General features: G+C 39.5%; 1 protein-coding gene across 1 annotated transcript; it reads left to right on the top strand.

The window, feature by feature from the left end:
• The first annotated feature begins 6,506 nt into the window (after nucleotides 1-6,506).
• On the top strand, nucleotides 6,507-20,394 carry LOC108709469 (ADP-ribosylation factor-like protein 8A). The gene is made up of 7 exons (XM_018249346.2): nucleotides 6,507-7,079; nucleotides 11,949-12,029; nucleotides 12,868-12,941; nucleotides 14,255-14,348; nucleotides 15,794-15,861; nucleotides 17,841-17,911; nucleotides 20,034-20,394. Exons 1-7 carry the CDS (start codon nucleotides 6,957-6,959, stop codon nucleotides 20,081-20,083), a joined length of 561 nt encoding a protein of 186 aa, XP_018104835.1. The 5' UTR covers nucleotides 6,507-6,956; the 3' UTR covers nucleotides 20,084-20,394.

Raw genomic sequence — 20,394 nt, 5'->3', positions numbered from 1 at the left:
GCTAAGGAGGCACCCTGGGAGGAGCCACTTCAGGTGGATGTTTTGATCGCAAGACTTTCTAAAAAGAACAACAATTCCTGTGGAAGAGTCACCATTTAAAGATCCTTTGGATAAGAAAGCTTATATGGCAGGGAGGAAACCTCCAGCAGAGTTAAAAGCACGTTCAAGGATAGTGTCCACTTCTTGGGCAGAAAGATCACAAGTGCATATTTGAGATATCTGCAGAGCAGCCTCTTGGAGTAATGTACATACTTTTGCAAAGTTCTACAAGCTTGACATAGCAGCCTCTCAGGAAGCAGCCTTTAGCAGTACAGTTTAGGTATCGGCCTTGGCAGAGAAATAATGATCCCTCCCTGTGTTTAGCTTGCTAAATCCCAATTGTGATATGCTGCCTGTAGGACGTAAAGAAAATCAAAAATTTAGTCTTACCTGAAATTTTCCTTTTCTTTAGTCTGAAAGGCAGCACAATAATCCCTCCCAATAAATTTAAAGTTGTGGTGTGTTTTTATTTAAGAAGCTAGAAAATGAACACTGATGCCTGGAGGGAGGAGGTGACTCTTATAGGGGTTAATTAAGCTTGTTTATTATTCTGTCCTATCAGGGGGAATGGAATCTATTACCCAATTGTGATGTGCTGCCTTTCGGACTAAAGAAAGGGAAAATTTCAGGTAAGACTAAATGTTTGATTTTGTCTCTGTTTTCTTACACAGCATAATAAATATTTAGGCCCCTAAATGGTAACCTGAAATAGAGCCTCAACAGGCCAGAAGTGGATCATTATCTCCCACATGACATGAGGCCAGAAACAGAAGGAATGCTCATTAGGATCTCACAAAGCTATATCATTAGACATTATACTGTCAAGGGGAGCACTATGGCTGCTTTTCACTATACAGTGTATATACACATTTACCCTGTAGCATTTCGGGGGGGGGGGTAGTAATCACACATCTGATCTGGAAATTCTATGCAGTTTGATATTTTAATAATTTATTGTATGTTTCTTGTCTTTCAGAAACATTTTTCTGTACAGTAACACTCAAATTTATGCAAATGTTGCATGCACTCCCGAATTTATGTTATTTGTGCCATTTATATTTGCAACTACTTGTTTCGTCCTGCTTTTAGACTGGGTCAGATTGGCCCATCAGGGTACCATGTGTGATGGGAGGATACTGGTAGCTTGGCAATACCAAGCATGGGCGTTGGTGGACGTTTGGTATCAATGGTGATGGTGCCTCCTGTGGGCCCCAGATACTCCAGTGTTACCATAAATTTAGCATCTAAAGGGATGCACTTTTACACCAAATTGTTCCTTTAAGCAGTAAAAGCTGTTGACAAACTCTTTACAAATGTGGCCTGGGAAAGGAACTAAGAAACAGTTTTCTCATACCAGAAGGGGATGCCTGCTGTCTCCCCTCATTTTCACAATGGCTATGGAGCCACTGGCAAGCCAAATACTCAACTCAACAGAAATGATAGCCCTGGGATAAGGATTGATATTGAAGAATGCATATCCTTAACTCTGAACATATTACCATACAGTAACCACAGAAGGACATTGCCCAAGGCATTGGCAATAGTGAAACAATTCAGACTTTTCTCCCTACAACAATAATTGGGATAAAAAATAATTGGGATAAGTTGGTACAGTGGCATAGCAAGAATACATCTACCCCCATGGCCACAGTATAGTTCCCATTCCAAAAAAATTGGTGCCTGGCAAACTATGGCTAGAATGGTGGGGGGGGGCATGTGCATGGCTGTGGTGATAGTGGTGGGCCCAATCATAGTTATACCACTATTATAGTATAGATCCAAACATACCTTTACAGCAGTGCCCAAGCATGCCTTTATTTTGGGTAGATTCCTTTAGATATCTCACTTTTTGGTAGGTCAATTGCATAACATCTAGTGGAGGTTGAATCCTGACCCCTTCAACACCCAGATAACAGTGATAACATTTATCAAGGGATTAACCCCTTTATTAACCCCGAAACATTGCCTGCTGCAATAAAAATTTAAAGCAAGGGTTTCACCCTGCCAGCATTACCTTGTGTGCCAGTGAACTTTCCTGCAGTACATTGTTGATAGGTTTCTGTTACCTATATTACTGAGCACCAGAGATTTGCTTTTTCTGGGGGGCCAGGGTGTGCGTTTGCATTAGGATATGTTAAATCAGGAAATGGAAGGCCACAGGCACAGTTGCTGTAAAACCCAGGTCTGGCAGGCCAAGAAAAATACAGGAGCGGCATATGCGGATTGTGAAAATGGTTACAGACAAGCCAAAGATCACCTCCAAAGACCTGCAGATGGTGTATCTGTACATCATTCTACAATTCAGCACAATGTGCACAAAGAACATCTGTATGGCAGGGTGATGAGAAAGAAGCCATTTCTGTACGCCACAAACAGAGTTGCTTGTTGTATGTAAAAGCTCATTTAGTCAAGCCACAGTCATTTTGGAACAAAGTGCTTTTGACTGATGAGACAAAATTTTAGTTATTTGGTCATAACAAAAAGCTCTTTGCATGGTGGAAGAAGGACACTGCATTCCAAGAAAAATACCTGCTAACTACTGTCAAATTTGGTGGAGGTTCCATCATGCTGTGATGCTGTGTGGCTAGTTCAGGGACTGGGGCCCTTTTTAAAGTCAAGGGTCGGAAGAATTCAACCCAATATCAATAAATTCTTCAGGATAATGTTCAAGCATTGGTCACAAAGTTGAAGTTACACAGGGGTCGGATATTTCAACAAGACAATGATCCTAAACACACTTTGAAATCTATAAAGGCATTTATGCAGAGGGAGAAGTACAATATGCTGGAATGGCCGTCACAGTTCCCCAAATTGAATATTATTGAAAATCAATGGGATGATTTGAAGCAGGCTGTCCATGCTCGGCAACCATCAAATTTAACTGAACTGGAGAGATTTTGTATGGACGAATGGTCAAAAATACCACTATTCCGAATCCAGACACTCATCAAAAGCTATAGGAGACGTCTAGAGGCTGTTACATTTGCAAAAGGAGGCTCAACTAAGTATTGATGTAATATCTCTGTTGGGGTGCCCAAATTTATGCACCTGTCTAATTTTGTTATGATGCATATTGCATATTTTCTGTTAATTCAATAAAGGTTATGTCACTGCTGAAATACTATTGTTTCCATAAGGCATATTATATATTAAAAGGAAGCTGCTACTACCAAATTTATACCGAATTCTACAAAAATTTGGGTCCATCTCCGGATTAGTATTAAATCCTACAAAGACTGAAGCCCTTAACATCAATCTCCCCCATGACTTGTCAAATTATTGACCATAAACTTTGAGTTCCCCTGGTGTAAAAATTTTATCACAATACTAGGCATATGGTTTACCACATTGTTTTAGTCAGTTATACCAAGTTAATTACCCCTACACATAATACAAAAAAAAATACAAAAGATCCTGGAGGACTGGAGCAGGTATCATATTTCCTGGATATGTAGGATGACAGCAGTAAAGACTCTACCTGTTCAGAGTGCTCCCAACAAATATCAAAATGAAAGATCTCAAAGGGTTTGAAAAACATATTATGTACTTTATTTGGAAGGCCAAACCCCCAAGAGTTAAAATAACTACTCTTCAAATGAGACCCCTAGAAGGAGGCTTAGGCCTTCCAAGCCTAAGAAAATACTTTATAGCATCACAATTAGCCCAGATTCCTATGCTTCATATACAATGCCAACCTCCACTATGGGTTGAGCTCGAAAATCTCCTGACCCACCCTTACTCTGCTACGCACTAGTTTGGACATCATAGTCAGTGCGACCCCAAATACTAAGCCCGCACTTAGTACACACACACACACTGACACTGTGGAATCAGAATGCTAAACAATATTCTTTGGTGTCCTCACATACCCCGGTAGCACCAATCACTGGCAAACCTCACTTCAGCCCAGGGGTACAAGTATATCCTTTTGCCTGGTGGTTATCCAAAAATATAATCACAATTGCCAACCTTCTCAGTGTCAGGGGCCCATACACAATGGCCCATCTACTGTAACAGAAACATATAACCTACTGAGCACTGAACTTTTCAGGGCATCTCAACATCTTCACTGAATTCAGCTGTTATCTGTTAATAAACCATGGAATTATACATTTATTAGCCTTCCCAAACACAACAAAAATCACCATCCCCATGGCTTTAAGAAATAATAAAGCCCATTTATGTACAGGAGTGAGATGCATTATCTGAAAACTCATTATCCAGAAGATTCCAGTCAATATTTTTTTTATTTTTTTTTTATACTAGGACCAATAACTTGATCCTATGTACTTGATCCTAACTATGCTTCAAAATCCATTTTGGTGGCAAAACAAACCTACTGTGGAATGTTTAAATAATTTTAGCAGACGGGGGGGTTATTTATAAAAATCTGAAAGTTTTGATAATTTTCTGAAAAATAGTCTGACCAAATCTGCAAAGATTTTATCCCTTTATTTATCTATACATTTCCAGATAATTTCATGTGTGGAGAAAAACTTGATATAATCATGAAAAAATTTCGAATCATATAAATTTGTTGGATTTGATACCTGAAGACAGGGCAGCCATCAGGGGGGGACAGTTGTAGGGGGCCCTGAGGGTAAGGGGGGCCCGGCCACGCCACACTTACTTGATTAGCCGGGCTCCCCATCTTTCTGAGAGCTGCTGACTTCAGCAAGGCATGGACGTTTAAGGGGCCCTGGCCACCAATTTTTTTTTTCTCATGTGGGGTCCTAGCCACCAATATTTTTTAATGGGGGGGCCCTGGCCACAAATGTTTTTTTTATGGAGGGTCCTGACCACCAATATCTTTTAATTTTTTCTTAACATTTGGGGACCCTAGCAACCAATAGTTTTTTTGTTTTTTTACTGTGTGGTGGGGGCGGACCTGTGGGGTGGGGAGGGCGGACCTGTAGGTGGGGCTTTCGGCGGGCGCAGCCCAGGGGGCCCAGGAAATTTTGTCGTATGGGGCCCTGTGATTTCTGATGGCGGTCCTGCCTGAAGAAAATTTTTTCGGATTATTGGCCGAAAATCACAAAACCTTTGGATTATTGCAAGAAATCCAGCGCAGATCAGGATTTCTTTGGGACTTCTTCCATTGACTTCTACATGAACTCAGCAGGTCTGAGTTGGAGAACTTTTTTATTTGGACTTGGCGTTTAATAAATTCCAAAATATACGAGGTTTTTTTTCCCAGTAAAAATTCAGATTTTCTAGGAAAAAGAACTCAAATTTTTCGAGTTTTTGGCATTCCGACTTTAATAAATAACCCCCTTTAAAGTGTGTTGATCCAAATTACAGAAAGACATCTGAAAACCCCAGGTCCCAGGCATCCTGAATAATAGATCCTATACTTATATTATACTTAATGTTAACTAACATGAATTTATACTTATACTATTTTTTCTAATAATTAAATATTTTTAGTTGCTAAAAACTTTACAGAATGCAGTTGACCTTCATGGGTACGGTGGGATCCATGAAGGCCGGGGCCCATCGGGTTTTTTCCTTTTTCCAGTCCAACATTGATAAATATTGGTAATGTGGATCAACTGCATGTTTTTTGGGGTCCTAAAATGAATTTGCAGTGGGGCCCAGTGGCATTTAGTTACCCCCTTTTTTTTTTTTTTAAAGAAATATGCAAGAAATAATGTACCGCATATTGTGAAATCTAAGATGTTAGAAGTAGGGATGCACCGAATCCAGGGTTCGGTTCGGGTTTCGGCCAGTGACGTAACTAGAGGGGGCGGGCCCTGGCGCGGGACACGCTGCCAGGCCCCCCGCCCCCCTCCGTACACCCGTAAACGACCGGGAATCGTGGTGCGTGAGCTGCCGGGGGACCCTGAGGGGGTGCTGGCCCTGGCCCAATCGCAACCCCTGCTCCCCCGGTAGTTACGCCACTGGATTCAGCCTTTTTCAGCAGGATTCGGATTCAGTCAAACCCTTCTGCCCGGCCAAACCGAATCCAAATTTGTATATGCAAATTAGGGGCAGAGAGGGAAAGGGTGTGACTTTTTTGTCACAAAACAAGGAAGTAAAAAATGTTCTCCCCTTCCCACCCCTAATTTGCATATGCAAATTAGGATTCAGATTTGGTGCGGGATTCGGCCAAATCTTTCCCGAAGGATTCAGGGGTTCGGCTGAATCCAAAATAGTGGATTCGGTGCATCCCTAGTTAGAAGTCACTGAGACGTTTGATGAACATCATTCACTTTAGTGCTTTTTAATACTACATTTATTTAATTTACAACAAACTGCTGCTTTATCAAAAAAAAAGATTACAGGATAAAGTGAGATTGGGCAGCCCTGTTCGCCACAGCCTACCTCATATAATTACAACACAAGTTTCCAGTTTCACGTGACACTATCCAAACACTCTGTCAGCTGCTATTTCCTTCCTTTTGGCCTGGCTGAAGGAAACAGCCCCATATTTTTCCATTATGAAGATGTGAAGGCCACATGCACTGTCGTCCTGATTCCTCCAAGGCAGAGGGCAGCAGGACTGGCATAACTGAGAATCCACAAGGAGCAGCATCACTTGTCCCCTTTTGTCTTTGGAAAGGCAGGAGGAGGGGGCAAGTTGGAGGCGGAGGAGAGGGAGCAGCTGATGGGTACCGCTTCTCGCCCCACCCATATGTGAGCGGATCCTGGGAGATAGCAGCAATAGCAGCAGAATCTACACATCACACGGAGACACAGGATACCACGACTGAGATTTCTTTGATTCCTCGCTGGCCGCAGCATCTTAGCACTGGTACTGTACAGCCAGCACGTATAATTCCACCCTCACCCGCCCGCCTTCCACCACCGAGACACTGTAGTGTTAGAGAGCCGCCCCTGCACACAGCGACAAGAGGTGTATTCGGGGACTGCGCGCAAGGCTCTGGTTTGGGTATTCGGTCGCCGTCGTACTGGAGATGCTGGCCTTATTCAACAAGCTCTTAGACTGGTTCAAGGCGCTTTTTTGGAAGGAGGAGATGGAGCTCACCTTGGTGGGGCTGCAGTATTCCGGGAAGACCACCTTTGTCAACGTGATTGCGGTGAGCGTGATGGGGAGAGAAGGAGGCCTGGCGGGGGAGGGACAGGGAGGGAAGCATCAAGGCACCGACATATACCCTCCTGTTGTACCAAATACACTCACCTACACTGGCCTACTGCCTTCCAGGGGAGAAAAAAAAAAAAACAATGTAATCATTTGGGCTTTACTCGTTGAGATTGTGTGTGTAGTTATTGCCTTTAGGTGGGCAGGCTTTACCAGAGATACACAGGGCCCCAGTGGGTTCAAAGAATTGGATCCTTCCCAGATTTTTATAAATAAAAACTCACCCACATTCTATTCATTCCTGTGGGATTTTTAGAAGCGTATTTATCAATCAGTGGAAATTAGAACTCATTATTTGATAATTACGCTTCCCAAAATCCCATACAGGTCTGGGCTGAGAATTAAAATAGGCCCTGCCATTTCAGGTTCACAGAGGCCCAAACAGCCCACAAACAGGCCCAAACAGCCCCCACCAGCCCACTAAGGTGTGACTTTCTATGGCACCTCACAGCAGCCCCTCTGCCAGAACCCACAGATAGCCAGTCCTGGCCTCATCCCATAGGAATGTGGGTGAGTTTTTATTTATAAAAATGTGGACTCGCATTTTGATAAATCTGCCCCTTAAATATAGAAAGAGAATAAGCGCAGTCAAGAAAAACAGCACACATTCCCACAATGCCAGGGTGATAACAGCGGGGGTCAGTAAGGGGCTGTCAGTGACTGGGGAGTTTGGGGACGATAGCAAGGGCAATCAGATGCAGGCCTTGTCCTTCTGTCTACTGGAAACTGGTTCTTACTTGATAAGGTGGGACAGAGATGCACAGACACAGGGCCCATCTGTGGTTTTATAGGGAGGAGGCACTATACAGATTTGTTATATCCCAGGGGAGGAGTGAAGACTGCATAAAAGTATTTCAATGCTTTTTAGAAGCATCTGTTTCCACACAGATACTGTATCCAGTGTATCCAGATACCGTATCCAGTATTTTTTGCAGATGTATGAATATATTTATATACTGCAGTAGCGTATATTTTGTGGATAGATAAACATATTTATATAAGGCAACTATATACTCAACATTGTAGTTTTTTTAACAATCCATTAATAGTATAAACACGGGGGAGCAAATGTTGCAATGAATAAGTTACAGTGTTGGACTGGCCCACTGGGATACCAGGAAAACTCCCGGTGGGTCCAGGTGTCAGTGGGCCCTCTTGCTTCTAATCATTTGGCCTATTTCATGGTCATTCCTTATTTCTTTATGGGGGAACATGCTTAATAATTGAAGAATATAGTAATTCGATATAAAAGACTAGGAGAATAAAGAGGTTGAGTGAGGGCAGGAGCAATAATAATTTGAAAAGTGGGCCCAATGTCTAAAGGTTTTTTGGTGGGCCCCTGGCATCCCAGTCCAACACTGAATAAGTATAAAAATACACAGTTACCAACACTTCTCAATTAGGTGGGCTTCCTCATTTACAGCATTTACAGTATTGATACATATATAAGGGTACCACTATTATTGTCTGGTGCTTCTCTGTGGACCCGGCGGGCTTCCCCTCCACGCCTCTTCATGATGTCTGACTTTGTTTTTCCTCCTCTCGCATACTTACCTGTAACTCTTTTACAGTGAATGCTTACTGTTTTTCATTGTGTTTGACAAATGGCGTAATCCTTTTATTTTGCTATTTTCTTTTGTTCTTATATTCTCATGTTTGTGATTTGTTCTTTTGCACATGTCACCAGAATGTATCTTTCTTTGTATACTATTTCCTGCAACACTGATTCATGATACCAAAGACTGATTATGTAACATTGCATTTTGGACGTGACTGGTGGGTGTGCGTTTGGAAAATAAAGAATTTATAAAAAAAAAAATACACAGTTACAGATACTAAGTACCATGTGACAAATGTCGCTATCCTGTAGAACTTAAACTCTAAGGGGGTTATTTATTAAAGTCCAAATGTCAAAAACTCAAAAGAATTGTGTTTTTTATACTATAAAATCCTAATTTTTTTGTGAAAAAAAACTCGAATTTTTCTGGATTTATCATACCCCAAGAATGAAAAAAGTCAGAATCCGAAAATCCAGCCTCTCAGACCTGCCGAGGTTGTATATAAGTCAATGGGAGAAGTCCCAAAGATATCCTGATCTGCTCTGAGTTTCGTGCAATAATCCAAAGATTATGTGGTTTTTGGGCGAAAATCAGAAAAAATCTGAATTTTTCAAAATGTTTTTGTTTTTTCCTGCACAGGAAATTTTTGGGAAAATGTATTGATAAATAGGGGGAAACTGTGTTTCTTGAAATGTGCACACAGACTGTAAAAAAAAAATATACGACCCCCCAGTTTCGTATTACTGCAACTTTGTTGCTTAAAGATGAAGACGTTTCCATTAAAGTTGCTGTATCTCATTTACATTTAAAAATATTTTTGATACTGTGATGCAAATGCCTCTCAGTTTTCATTGAAATAGATTTAGTATTTTGTTTGTGACTCCGTTGGGTTGAAAAACCGTGTATTACACTTTAGGACTTTTTTTCTACATTTACACCATTTTTGAAAACCCCTTCGGCTAACCAAAAGGTTTTTACAATGAAATGAACACATTAGCTGTCCAAACAAGCCATGGGAGTGGTCTTGTGACAGCTGGGCCACAGGGATGTTGGATTGAATAGTCACCCAGGGTAGTGAGGAATAAACAAGGAATCGTGCACCAGTTACATATGGATATAGTGACAGTAGGACTTTTCTTGTTTCAAACCCCACCTCTTGAAAAACCAGTCTATTTTCAGGACCCCATTAGCTCATAATATGGTTACAAAGATAGAAAAAAACATTGCTGTATCAGCCATTTAACCAAAGTTCCAAGAATACTTGGAGAAGAAATATAATTTCAGTTCCATTTCTTGTCCTTATTAACCTTATATCTGGGTTTTCATGGATGTTTAGAAGAGAGATTAACCCAGAGCCCCCTCTGCTACTGCTCCAGGCCCCTCAGAGAGGCTTAAACACAGTTTGGTAACCACTGATGTACCCTATATTGTATATTATAAATTATTTCTAGCAGTTTGTTTCTAGCAACTTTTTATAAGGCCATATTTTACAGGTTATTTTTAGATTTTGTATACATCTACTGACAAATAAATACAGAATGATGAACCCACTATTGTAAAATATAGGTATAGTATAAGTCACGGAGGAGTATTATGTCCTTATAAAGGAACAAGCTGAAAGTCGGAGTGCTTTTATAAAGGTCATGGAACTCTGAGGTGACAACTAATATCCTCATATTTTATGAGTATAATTTATTAACTGATTACATCACTAAGCACAATTTCTGTGGAGGTATTTACATTTGCCTTTCTCTCTTTGTTCCTTAAATGATCTTTTATTCACCTCACAATATTCTCTTAACTCACCACCCATCTGCTGTATCTTTTTTATAAACATGAAATGCCCACCTTAACCCCTACCTGATCATAACCCACACATTGTTGCCATTGTAGAACTCGCACCCAACCTGTATCCACGTCTTCTTGCTCTGTAATCTACTTCTGTGCCTCTTTTTCCAAGACATTGAATCTTTGGATGCGGAGGAGCAGTGTACTTCCCCTGTCTGACCCATACCCAACCCTAACATGCAATGTTCACCCAAATTTCAACCAAACCTGTCAAACTGGTGGTTAACTCCCTGGTTTTGGGTCAACACGCATATCACTACCACATATGGATTTTTTGTGTACTGGATATTTTGTCGGGTTCTGATTAAAGGAGAAGAAAAGGCAGTGGGTGGGTGCCAGAATGTTAGATACCCCTCAGTGATTACAAATGCTCTTGTTGAACCTAATGCTCCTGTTCTCAGAAAAACTAAAAAGGCCCCCGGTATTACTATTACCACAATTTTCTTTCTGTTTTTGGATATTCTCTGCAGCTCCAGTTCAGTATGCAAATGCTTTTAAAAAAAAAAGTGTTTATATGTTCTCAATCTACTGTGAATTTGTAGGATCCAAGAAGATTTAGAATACAGTGAAGTGGTGCTCCTACTGTTGAGCCAAACATTTTGCTAACCCCAGTTATTATGGTTTTCCTTTTTTAAATGGGTTGTTCACCTTCCAAACACTTTATCAGTTCAATTGTTTTCACATTGTTTCCCAGAAATAAAGACTTTTTTCAATTACATTCCATTATTTATTTTTTTTACTGTTTTTCCAAAATCTAAGTTTAAAGTTGAATGTTTCTGTCCTCTGGTGTTTCAGTCTGGCAGCTCAGTAATTCATGTGCCCTCTAAACTGTTACAATTTTGAAACATTTTCTTGATACAACCCATTGATTCTGCTCAGCAGGGACACGGATAAGAAATGTATCAACTAAATGTATCAATTTAGAACAGTTTACAGGGTCGGTGACCCCACTCCCAGAGCTGCTTTAGAACGTGAAAATTACACTTTATACTTCAATATTAGAAAAACGGTCACACATTGGAAAAGTCGTTATTTCTGGTGAACAATCTGAAAACAACTAGTTGTTTGAAGGTGAACATCTCCTTTAAGTCTTGTCTACGGCCCCAGAAAAATCCGTTATCCGGACAACCCCAGGTATCCAAGCATTCTGGATAACATGTCCCATAAACCTGTATACAAATTATATGCTTATCTCTTATATTGCATTTCTTTATTGGCTTTTATCTGTTTCCTGTATCCCATTCATTTTTCTATAATTCATTGACTTTTTTTTCAATTTTTTACCAACCATTTCCATTACCCAGTTTTCTTATTTCTCTGTCTGTAATTTCCATGTTTGATCATATTCCAGCCAGTCCCAAGCCAAGATATCTTATATGTTTTTGTCCTCTATCTTGCAGTCGGGACAGTTCAATGAGGACATGATTCCGACTGTTGGATTTAACATGCGGAAGATCACCAAGGGTAATGTAACCATAAAGGTAAGTTGGTACCTGCTCTGTATCCCTTAAATATGGTTACTTGTGCTGTGGTTACTTGGGCAGGTGTGTTTGAATTTGGAATAGAAGATAACATTTCTTCTGTGTTTTCATCCATCTCTTCAGTGTCACTGTGCCTGTCAGTGGTTCAGTAAAGTTTTGGCACTGATATCAATGTGATAATTGATATGAATTCAGCTGTTAGGTATATATTTGGTACATTACAGCCCAATTCTAGTGAAAATAATATCAAAGTAGTCAGAGTAACCAGTGATGTAACTACTGTGGGGGCAGGGATTGTGATTGTAGCCAATCCCAACCCCCTCTTGGGGCAGGTGATACCACAATGCAATTATGTGGGTAAGGGCAATGATAGACAAGAAAAACATATGCATTGCTTTGGATTTCCGAAGTTGGCCAAAGTTACTTCACAAGGAAACTTTGGAGCGGCTTCAAAAAGCCGAAGTGTTGCATATGTTTTGTCGCCACAAGCGATTCACTTGATATCATATTTATGATTCATCATATTGTAGCACTTAAATCAATTTTCTCTTTCTTTTTTTAAAGTGAGGGCATAACTCTGAACTTCTGTAATTTTACATTTGTATTTTTACATAATAAAAACTATATATACTTGCTTGCTTCTCTAGGTATCCTCCAAAGCTGCTACAAAAATAGCACCCAACATGCTCATAAAAATGTTGTTTTGTCCCAAACTGGATTGTAAAATGGTCTAAAAATAAGAAAATAACATTAAAAATTAGAAGATTGTGAGCAGCTGAGTAGTTTGCACTGATATTTGTATTTGGAAGCTAGCTAAGCTTTACCCTGCTTTTTTCAGCTCTGGGATATAGGAGGGCAGCCACGTTTTCGAAGTATGTGGGAGAGATACTGTCGAGGAGTTAGTGCTATTGTGTAAGTATAAATAACAGTAAGTGAATAATATTATATGGGAAAGTGCACCCCTGCCACTTAGAGCTGATAACTTAATGTTTTAGTGCCTGATGAAGAGAGACGATCTGCTGTAGTTTGCTAAGAACTAAAGGTAGTTTATCATAGAGTCCTTACTGTTTTAGTTCACTCACAGCATATCAAAAGACCATAGTCCATAGTACTGATTAAAACATGTTTATTAAAAACTCAATATTAATTGTAACACAATAGTACAATAATATATAATATAATAGTATTGTATTATGCAAAAATTGTTTGCATAATAAAAGAGCAGGATTGTACAACTTTTGGCCTCTGGGACAAATTAACTCTTCCAAGGGACTTTTTGGCACCCAATCTGTTTAAACGGGCAATATACTACCTTTTCAGTATAAGTTTGATGAATAGAGCTTGGGCTGATCATAGTTTTTGCCTGTTGTTTTAATTAGAAAAAACAATGTTTTTTTGTTATGTTTGAACTAATCATACTAAACAGTGAAATTAAAGTACTCCATGATTGGTCCTTGTGAGGAAGGACCAGAGCTCAGACAATCCCCTATTTTGTAGGGGATGTAAGAGGTAATTTCCTTTTTAATTTGCATCAAGATGGAAGCACAACCCCCACCCCCAGCAGCAATTACACTGGAATTGAGAGAAAACCATTGTGTAAAAAAGTGTTGAATTCTGGGTAGAAATAACATAGCAAATTGTGTTGAATTGCACTTTGCGTTTGTAATGTATTCCTATTGTGATCAAAATAAGCCCTCTAGTGCTACAGTGGAGTTATACACTCCATAAAATATATAAATATATAACCAACAGATAATTTCATATTAAGTGGCCTTTTAATATATCTTAGAAACAAGTGTATATTTATATCAGTAAATATTGCCCTTTTAAATGTTATCTTGGGCCTCCATTTTATGATATTCTTCGTGATCCTTAAAAGGTCACCTGACCAGAAATAATGCAGCCTTAATTGTAAGAGGAAGAAGTGTTGGGCTAAAAGACAGAACTTTGTCCATTATGTAACATAACAAGCCCTTGGTTTGTTTGTATATGTTTTTTTATTTTATGTGGTCTGAATGCCACATATGAAACCATTTTATTTCACCACTTCACAGTCTGTTAATGTTGGGAAAAACGGGAACAATTTAAGTGTCAAGGAACACTACATTGATATTACTGTATATTAATCCATTACAAAATAGACATATGATTAGATACTTCAGTAGTTTTTGTTACTGTATATTCTATTGCACATTCGATTCACTGATTTAACTTTTCATTTTCAGTTACATGGTGGATGCAGCAGATCAAGATAAAATCGAGGCATCGAAAAATGAACTGCATAATTTACTGGACAAAGCTCAACTGCAAGGAATCCCAGTAAGATACCTGCTGTACCTTTTCTGACATCCGCCTATAATGCCTTATGGGAGAGTTAAACTTATTTTTGGTATTAAAGGAATTGTTCAGTGTAAAAATGAAAACTGGGTAAATAGATAGGCTGTGCAAAATAAAACATGTTGCTAATATAGTTAGTTAGCCAAAAATGTAATGTATAAAGGCTGGAGTGATTTGATGTATAACAAGTCAGTCAGAGCTTCCTGCTTTTCAGCTCTCTTGGTTTACACTGACTGGTTACCCTGGCTACCAGGCAGTAACCAATCAGAGACTTGAGGGGGGGCCACATGGGTCATATCTGTTGCTTTTGAATCTGAGCTGAATGCTGAGGGTCAATTACAAACTCACTGAACAGAAATGTACCATGTGGCCCCCCTTCAAGTCGCTGACTAGCTCAGAGTTATAGAGCTGAAAAGCAGGAAGTTGGATTCTGGGTGTTTTATTAGACATCTGTTCACTCCAGCCTTTATATATTACATATTTGGCTAACTATATTAGAAACATTTTTTTTTTTGCACAGCCTATCTATTTACCCAGTTTTTATTTTCACACTGAACTATTCCTTTAAGGCAGTGCTATGTACTGTATATGGCATGAGGCAAGTAAATACCTTCTGCTTTCAGAAGGCCTTATGTTGATGACATCCTTAGGAGAACTTAGGGCACTTAATTGTTAACTGGCTGTTGTTATAGTTTTCAGTGTGATTCACCCAATAAGCAACTGGCAATATTATTAGGGTGTCCATCCTCACAAATATTATTATTATTAACATGTATTTTTAGAGCGCCAACATATTGCGCAGCAAAGTAATATCCAAATATCCAACCTATTTTCTTGTGTGTTTAATGTGGAACAATGTCCATCAACCCAGCTGATAAAGACTCCAAAATTGTTGTAGCACACTGATCCATAATTGGGGTTTATTAGTTCAAAAGTAGACCTTAATTCTGCCAACGTTTCAGGCCACACTGCAAGGATTGTTTTATGGCAGGATTTCTGTTGTCCCGGTTTGCACCTTCATGGTTGCCATGTGATGGAAAGGCAGATATCTGTTAAGCCATTGTGTGCATGGGTTTTACTGTGTAATTTCCAAAAATACAATATTATACCAAGTTTAAATATTGCCTGCAGCTTTCATTATGTTTTACCGCAAACCCCAGATGATATGCTTTAGATTGTTCTTGTGATTGATCTTTTTATTGCTGTTGTGGTCGCAATCTACCAGGTTATAAGAACTTCTCAGGCAAACCTCAGCAACACATTTTATTTTCCAAGTGTTTCAGATAATACAGCAGAATCTCTAATAGGCAACTCTAATCTGCTGGGCGACCACTGGCCATTGTGCTCTTTCATATACATAGACTATCACCCACCACGCTTCCAGGCTTAGCTTGTGATTTGTGCTCAAATTTCATATTTTGTTTCAGGTTCTGGTGCTGGGGAACAAAAGAGACATTCCTGGGGCTCTAGATGAGAAAGAATTAATAGAGAGAATGTAAGTATCAGATATTTATATATATATGTGTGTGTGTATATATTATTGTTTATGGCATTTCAATCACAAGAAGGTAAACTCTATATGGCGTCCATAACTATTAACCTCTTGTCATATTTCATAGGCTGGCACTTCACTGCATAGTTGCATTTTTTGCCAAATGTGTGTACAGCATTTGTGTCACAGTTTGATCCTCCCCCACTAGCTTTTATAGAAAATAGATCTCCAAGACCAACACCCATTTTTAAAGGCATAATAACACCATTAATAGGTGGATGATGAGGGTGCTACAACCATATGGAGGTTTGGCCGTTATTGCTGCAGCACAACTTTACTAAAATAAAAAAGGGGGTTGTGGTAGAGCTAGGTAAAAGGTTATTGATTTTAGCCACTGGGGATGCCTAACACATTTCCCTCCCCCATGATTTTTGCTTTCATTGTCCTTTAAATGTATTCATTCATTCTCCCATTTTAGCAACTGATAAATGTAGTGATTGTGTAGTGATTCAGGTTTATTACAGTTTGCACTTAGCCTTAGTGACCCGTATATATGTCTTGGATTTATTCTAGTTATAATAATGAAACAGACACATTATGTCATAGTCTCTAATGACTCACAGCTAATTATATGACTGTTACAGCAAAAAATGTAATCACCAAATACAGACTGACTCTGCCAACCCAACATTCTTTGCAGGTGCTTAAAAAGCCATATTTCTTCCTATTAACTGCACTGCAATATGTCACTAGGATCCATTTACCTTATATTGCTTTACATGAAAAAAAAAAACTGCACCTTTAAAGCATTATTCCTCCAAACTACCAAAGGCTGTGGAATTATTTGGGGTCAGTTTCCTTTCATCCCTTGGCATGTCCAGTTCCAGTTTTTTGGGTTGGATGGGAAGGGTATTCATTCTGGCCCTAGCTTTAGTGGGTGGGCATTAGAATTTTAAAATATATATATATTAGGGTTGTTCAGCCTTAAATCATTTTTTGTTGGTAAACTGTCTGCAGGGGCTCCATGGTGGTACTGTCCATGTACCATGGCTCCATTTTAGGTTTGCTAAATAGTTGCATGATATTGATGTTGTAGACGAGATTCATCTTCTTATAAAAAACAAAATGAGCAGCCAGTACAGGATCCATTATTTAGAAATCCGTTATACAGAAAGCCATGTACAGGGTACAAGGTAGATTGCACAAACTTTACCTTTCTTATGGCAACAGGAGGTATTTGTGCACAATTTGTTCACCAGGCAGTGGAACAGAGAATAAACTGAAAGCCCTGAGACGGCAAAGGTGAAGGTTGTAAGCCACTTTAATGTGCATATTGGGTTTCATAGAAAGATGTGAAAGCTCTAAACTGATTAGGATTTGATTTGGTAGTAGGTTTGATATAAAAAGGCAACAAAGATTCTAGAGGAGAAATCAGGAGGTAGTGAACCAGTGAAGTTAAAAAATAATGGGGTCTAGCTAGCAAATAATTGAATAGGATGGCTTGTCAGGAACTCCTCATTTTCATTCACTTAAAAGGATCAATAACATACTGTTTATTTCAAAAGAGTAGGTGTGTCTGAACCTCCCAAGAGAATGTTGTGACAGATGTTATGGCAAAGGTCGAGGCGCATGGTATGTTTCGTCACCTGTGATAAATCTCCACCAATATGGGTGAAAAAGCATCAGAAATGACTTTTGTGTAGAAGTTCAGTGCTAAAATGTTAGTTTTGTAATCACCAGAAAATGCAGCAGAAGGGATTTCCCACAATGTTTTAGCGGTTATACAGCAGCCTGTTCACTGCTTCCTTCACGACATCCAGCAGTGCTGCAAATTAACCCTCTGCATGCTGCCTGTGCTTTCTGGCATAATGGCTTTATTATCCAGAGTGGATGAAATAGAAATGTTAGGCTAATTATCCCCTCAAACTTATAGTCTAACACACTCAGAAGCACTTCCTTAATCATATCTTTTTATCCCTCAGGAATCTTTCTGCCATTCAGGACAGGGAGATCTGCTGCTACTCAATTTCTTGCAAAGAGAAGGACAATATTGGTAAGTGGAACAGTATGGTCTTAAAGGAGAACTAAAGCTTAACTAAAGAATTAGGGCACAAATGTTGTAGATCATGTTTTGGGCTTCTGTACCAGCCCAAGGCAACCACAGCCTTTTAGTAGGGAAGATCTCTGTCTCCAAATATGCCTCAGTGGCTCCCCATCTTCTTTTCTGCTGATTCACTGCACATGCTCTGTGCTGCTGTCACTTACTGAGCTTAGGGACTTGCACAAAATATACTAGATATATATAAATATATAATAAAATGCTTATTAGTAGACAATTGAGATTATTGGTACGTGGCAGCTCAGAAACCATAATTAGCATCGGAATTTAAAAATCCGTCCTGTAGCATCTGCTTAATTTACAGGCCAGCATAATTTTAATTTTCTGTTTGATGATTTGCGACAGCCCCTAAAGTTTAGCTTCTCATTTGGCTGCTCAAAGCACACTGAGCATGTGTGTGTCTGGTTTAATAGGTTTGGTATATAAAATATGGCATATCTAGCCATATTCATCTAGAGTTTAGTTCTCCTATGAGGAAATTTGCTTTTCAGCCTGCAGTCAGCTCTTTTCTAATATAAAAACAGTGCCCCCAAACTCACACATTTGAGTTATATTTTCAAAAACTCAGAAGTCTGTGAGTTAATAAAAAAAAAAAAAATGTAAAAATTTGGTTTTTATCCAACAACTTGATCAATTAAGAGTTTTCGGGACATAAATTCGTTGGATTTGAGTTTTTTTTCGGGATATGAGCTCGATCATCTTGGGATCTTACATTTGGGACCCCTGTTATCCAGAAAGCTCAAAATGAAGGGAAGGCCATATCTCATAGACTCCTTTTAAAGCAGATAAATGATTTCCTTTTCTCTCGATGATAAAACAATAAATACCTTGTACTTGATCCTAAATGAGCTGCATAAATCCAGCAAAAACAATCCTGTTGGGTTTATTTAATGTTTTAATCATTTTTATTAGATATATGGCATTGTGATCCAATTATGGAAAGATCCCTTATCTGGAAAACTCCAGGTCCCAAACATTCTGGATAATAGATTGTATAACTGTAGCTAATTTGTTGCTTTGGGCCCTTGCAGTTTAGCACATTTGTTAGTAAATAAATTAAAAAAAAAAATAAAACATAAGGAAACAGATTAGAAAAAAGATCTAACTGCTATAGCAGGGGTGGCCAGACTTTGTTACACTGGGATCTACTCTCGACGCCTGACCCCCATCAGGAGATCTAGCTTGATAATGCGCAGTGAACATTTTTTGACCACACCCACTTTTGTGGACCCCCCCCTAATTACCATGTTCATTTTACAAAATTTGGAAGGTTTATGAAAGTTTGAACACACTTTCCCCTCCATGCTTGCTGCTCTCAGTTCTCCCTACTCTCTCCCTCCATTCTGTGTCCCTGCCTGCAGCCTGTCCTCCCTCCCTCCTGTGTTTTTCCCCTCCGTGCCTGCAGCCTGCCATCTCTCCCTTCCTTCGTGCTTGTCTCCCTTTCCTTTGAGCTGTTCTTGTGTCCCTGCACTCCCTCTGTGCTGTGCCATTTTGTCTCCCTGCCGCTCTGCTCCTCTCTTCAGCCCAGCCAAGACAGACCACCCACCCTCGCTCACTGCCGACACCAAGCCCCAGATCGCAGTCTACCAGGCATATTAACGCAATCTACTGGTAGTCCGAGATCGACGTCCTGGGCATCCCTGTGCTAAAGTGTATTTATTGTTACACACGTGACAATAAATACACTTTAGCAGCTAGTTCTGCTTTTTATCCTCGCTGATGTACATTATATAGCTAAGATGGCGGTATCCCTAACAAAGACTTGCTGATGATGCAGTTGGTTTTAATTTTGTGAACTTGTGAGTGTATGGGTTTCCTCTCACTTAAAACACATTTGTTAGATCCAGTTTATTGTGATTTCCATTTTCTCAATAATAAATAAATAATAAAACATGGCCCCCCCTTCCCCAAAGCTGTTGCCCTAGGTCCTGGCCTTTGGGTACCTATATATACCAGAATACTAATTTAAACCGCTCATATTTATTTGGACAGTTCCTTAATTCTGCCTTTGTAAACTTCCATCTCTATATTTTAAAATCTTGTGTGTCTTTTTCAGACATCACTCTACAGTGGCTTATCCAGCACTCCAAATCCCGAAGAAGCTGAGAAGACCTAACTCGTATCTCCCATCTTAAAGTATCCTGGACTGTGTTTTGTGTCTGGGACTCAATCATAGAACCGTAAAAAAAGGAAAGGCACCCAAGTCCCTGAAACTCTCTCTAACCCAACATCTCTCTGTGTATTCTCTTTCTCATCTGCCCTCTCTTTCTCCCCGTCTCTTTTTAATGGTATTTTTACACTCTCACTTACCTTTGTAGCATAAGGTTCCTACCACCTTTTAGGCTTGCTCCCTTCTTTCTCTTGCATCCTTTTACCTTTTTATCGTTGTTAAGGTGCGTGTAAGTGTGTATATAAAA

The sequence above is a fragment of the Xenopus laevis genome, chromosome 2S, assembly GCF_017654675.1.
Source record: "Xenopus laevis strain J_2021 chromosome 2S, Xenopus_laevis_v10.1, whole genome shotgun sequence".
In the NCBI taxonomy this organism is placed as follows: Eukaryota; Metazoa; Chordata; class Amphibia; order Anura; family Pipidae; genus Xenopus; species Xenopus laevis.
Note: the sequence above shows the minus strand (reverse complement) of the source record. Positions and strands in the feature narration are given on the sequence as shown.

What these genes read in the sequence shown, in the direction of transcription:
- LOC108709469 (XM_018249346.2), top strand. Translation starts at nt 6,957, where the DNA reads ATGCTGGCCTTATTCAACAAGCTCTTAGACTGGTTCAAGGCGCTTTTT. An exon ending in AGGGTAATGTAACCATAAAG is followed by an intron (nt 12,030 to 12,867) that starts GTAAGTTGGTAC and finishes TGCTTTTTTCAG; the next exon opens with CTCTGGGATATAGGAGGGCA. An exon ending in CAAAGAGAAGGACAATATTG is followed by an intron (nt 17,912 to 20,033) that starts GTAAGTGGAACA and finishes TGTCTTTTTCAG; the next exon opens with ACATCACTCTACAGTGGCTT.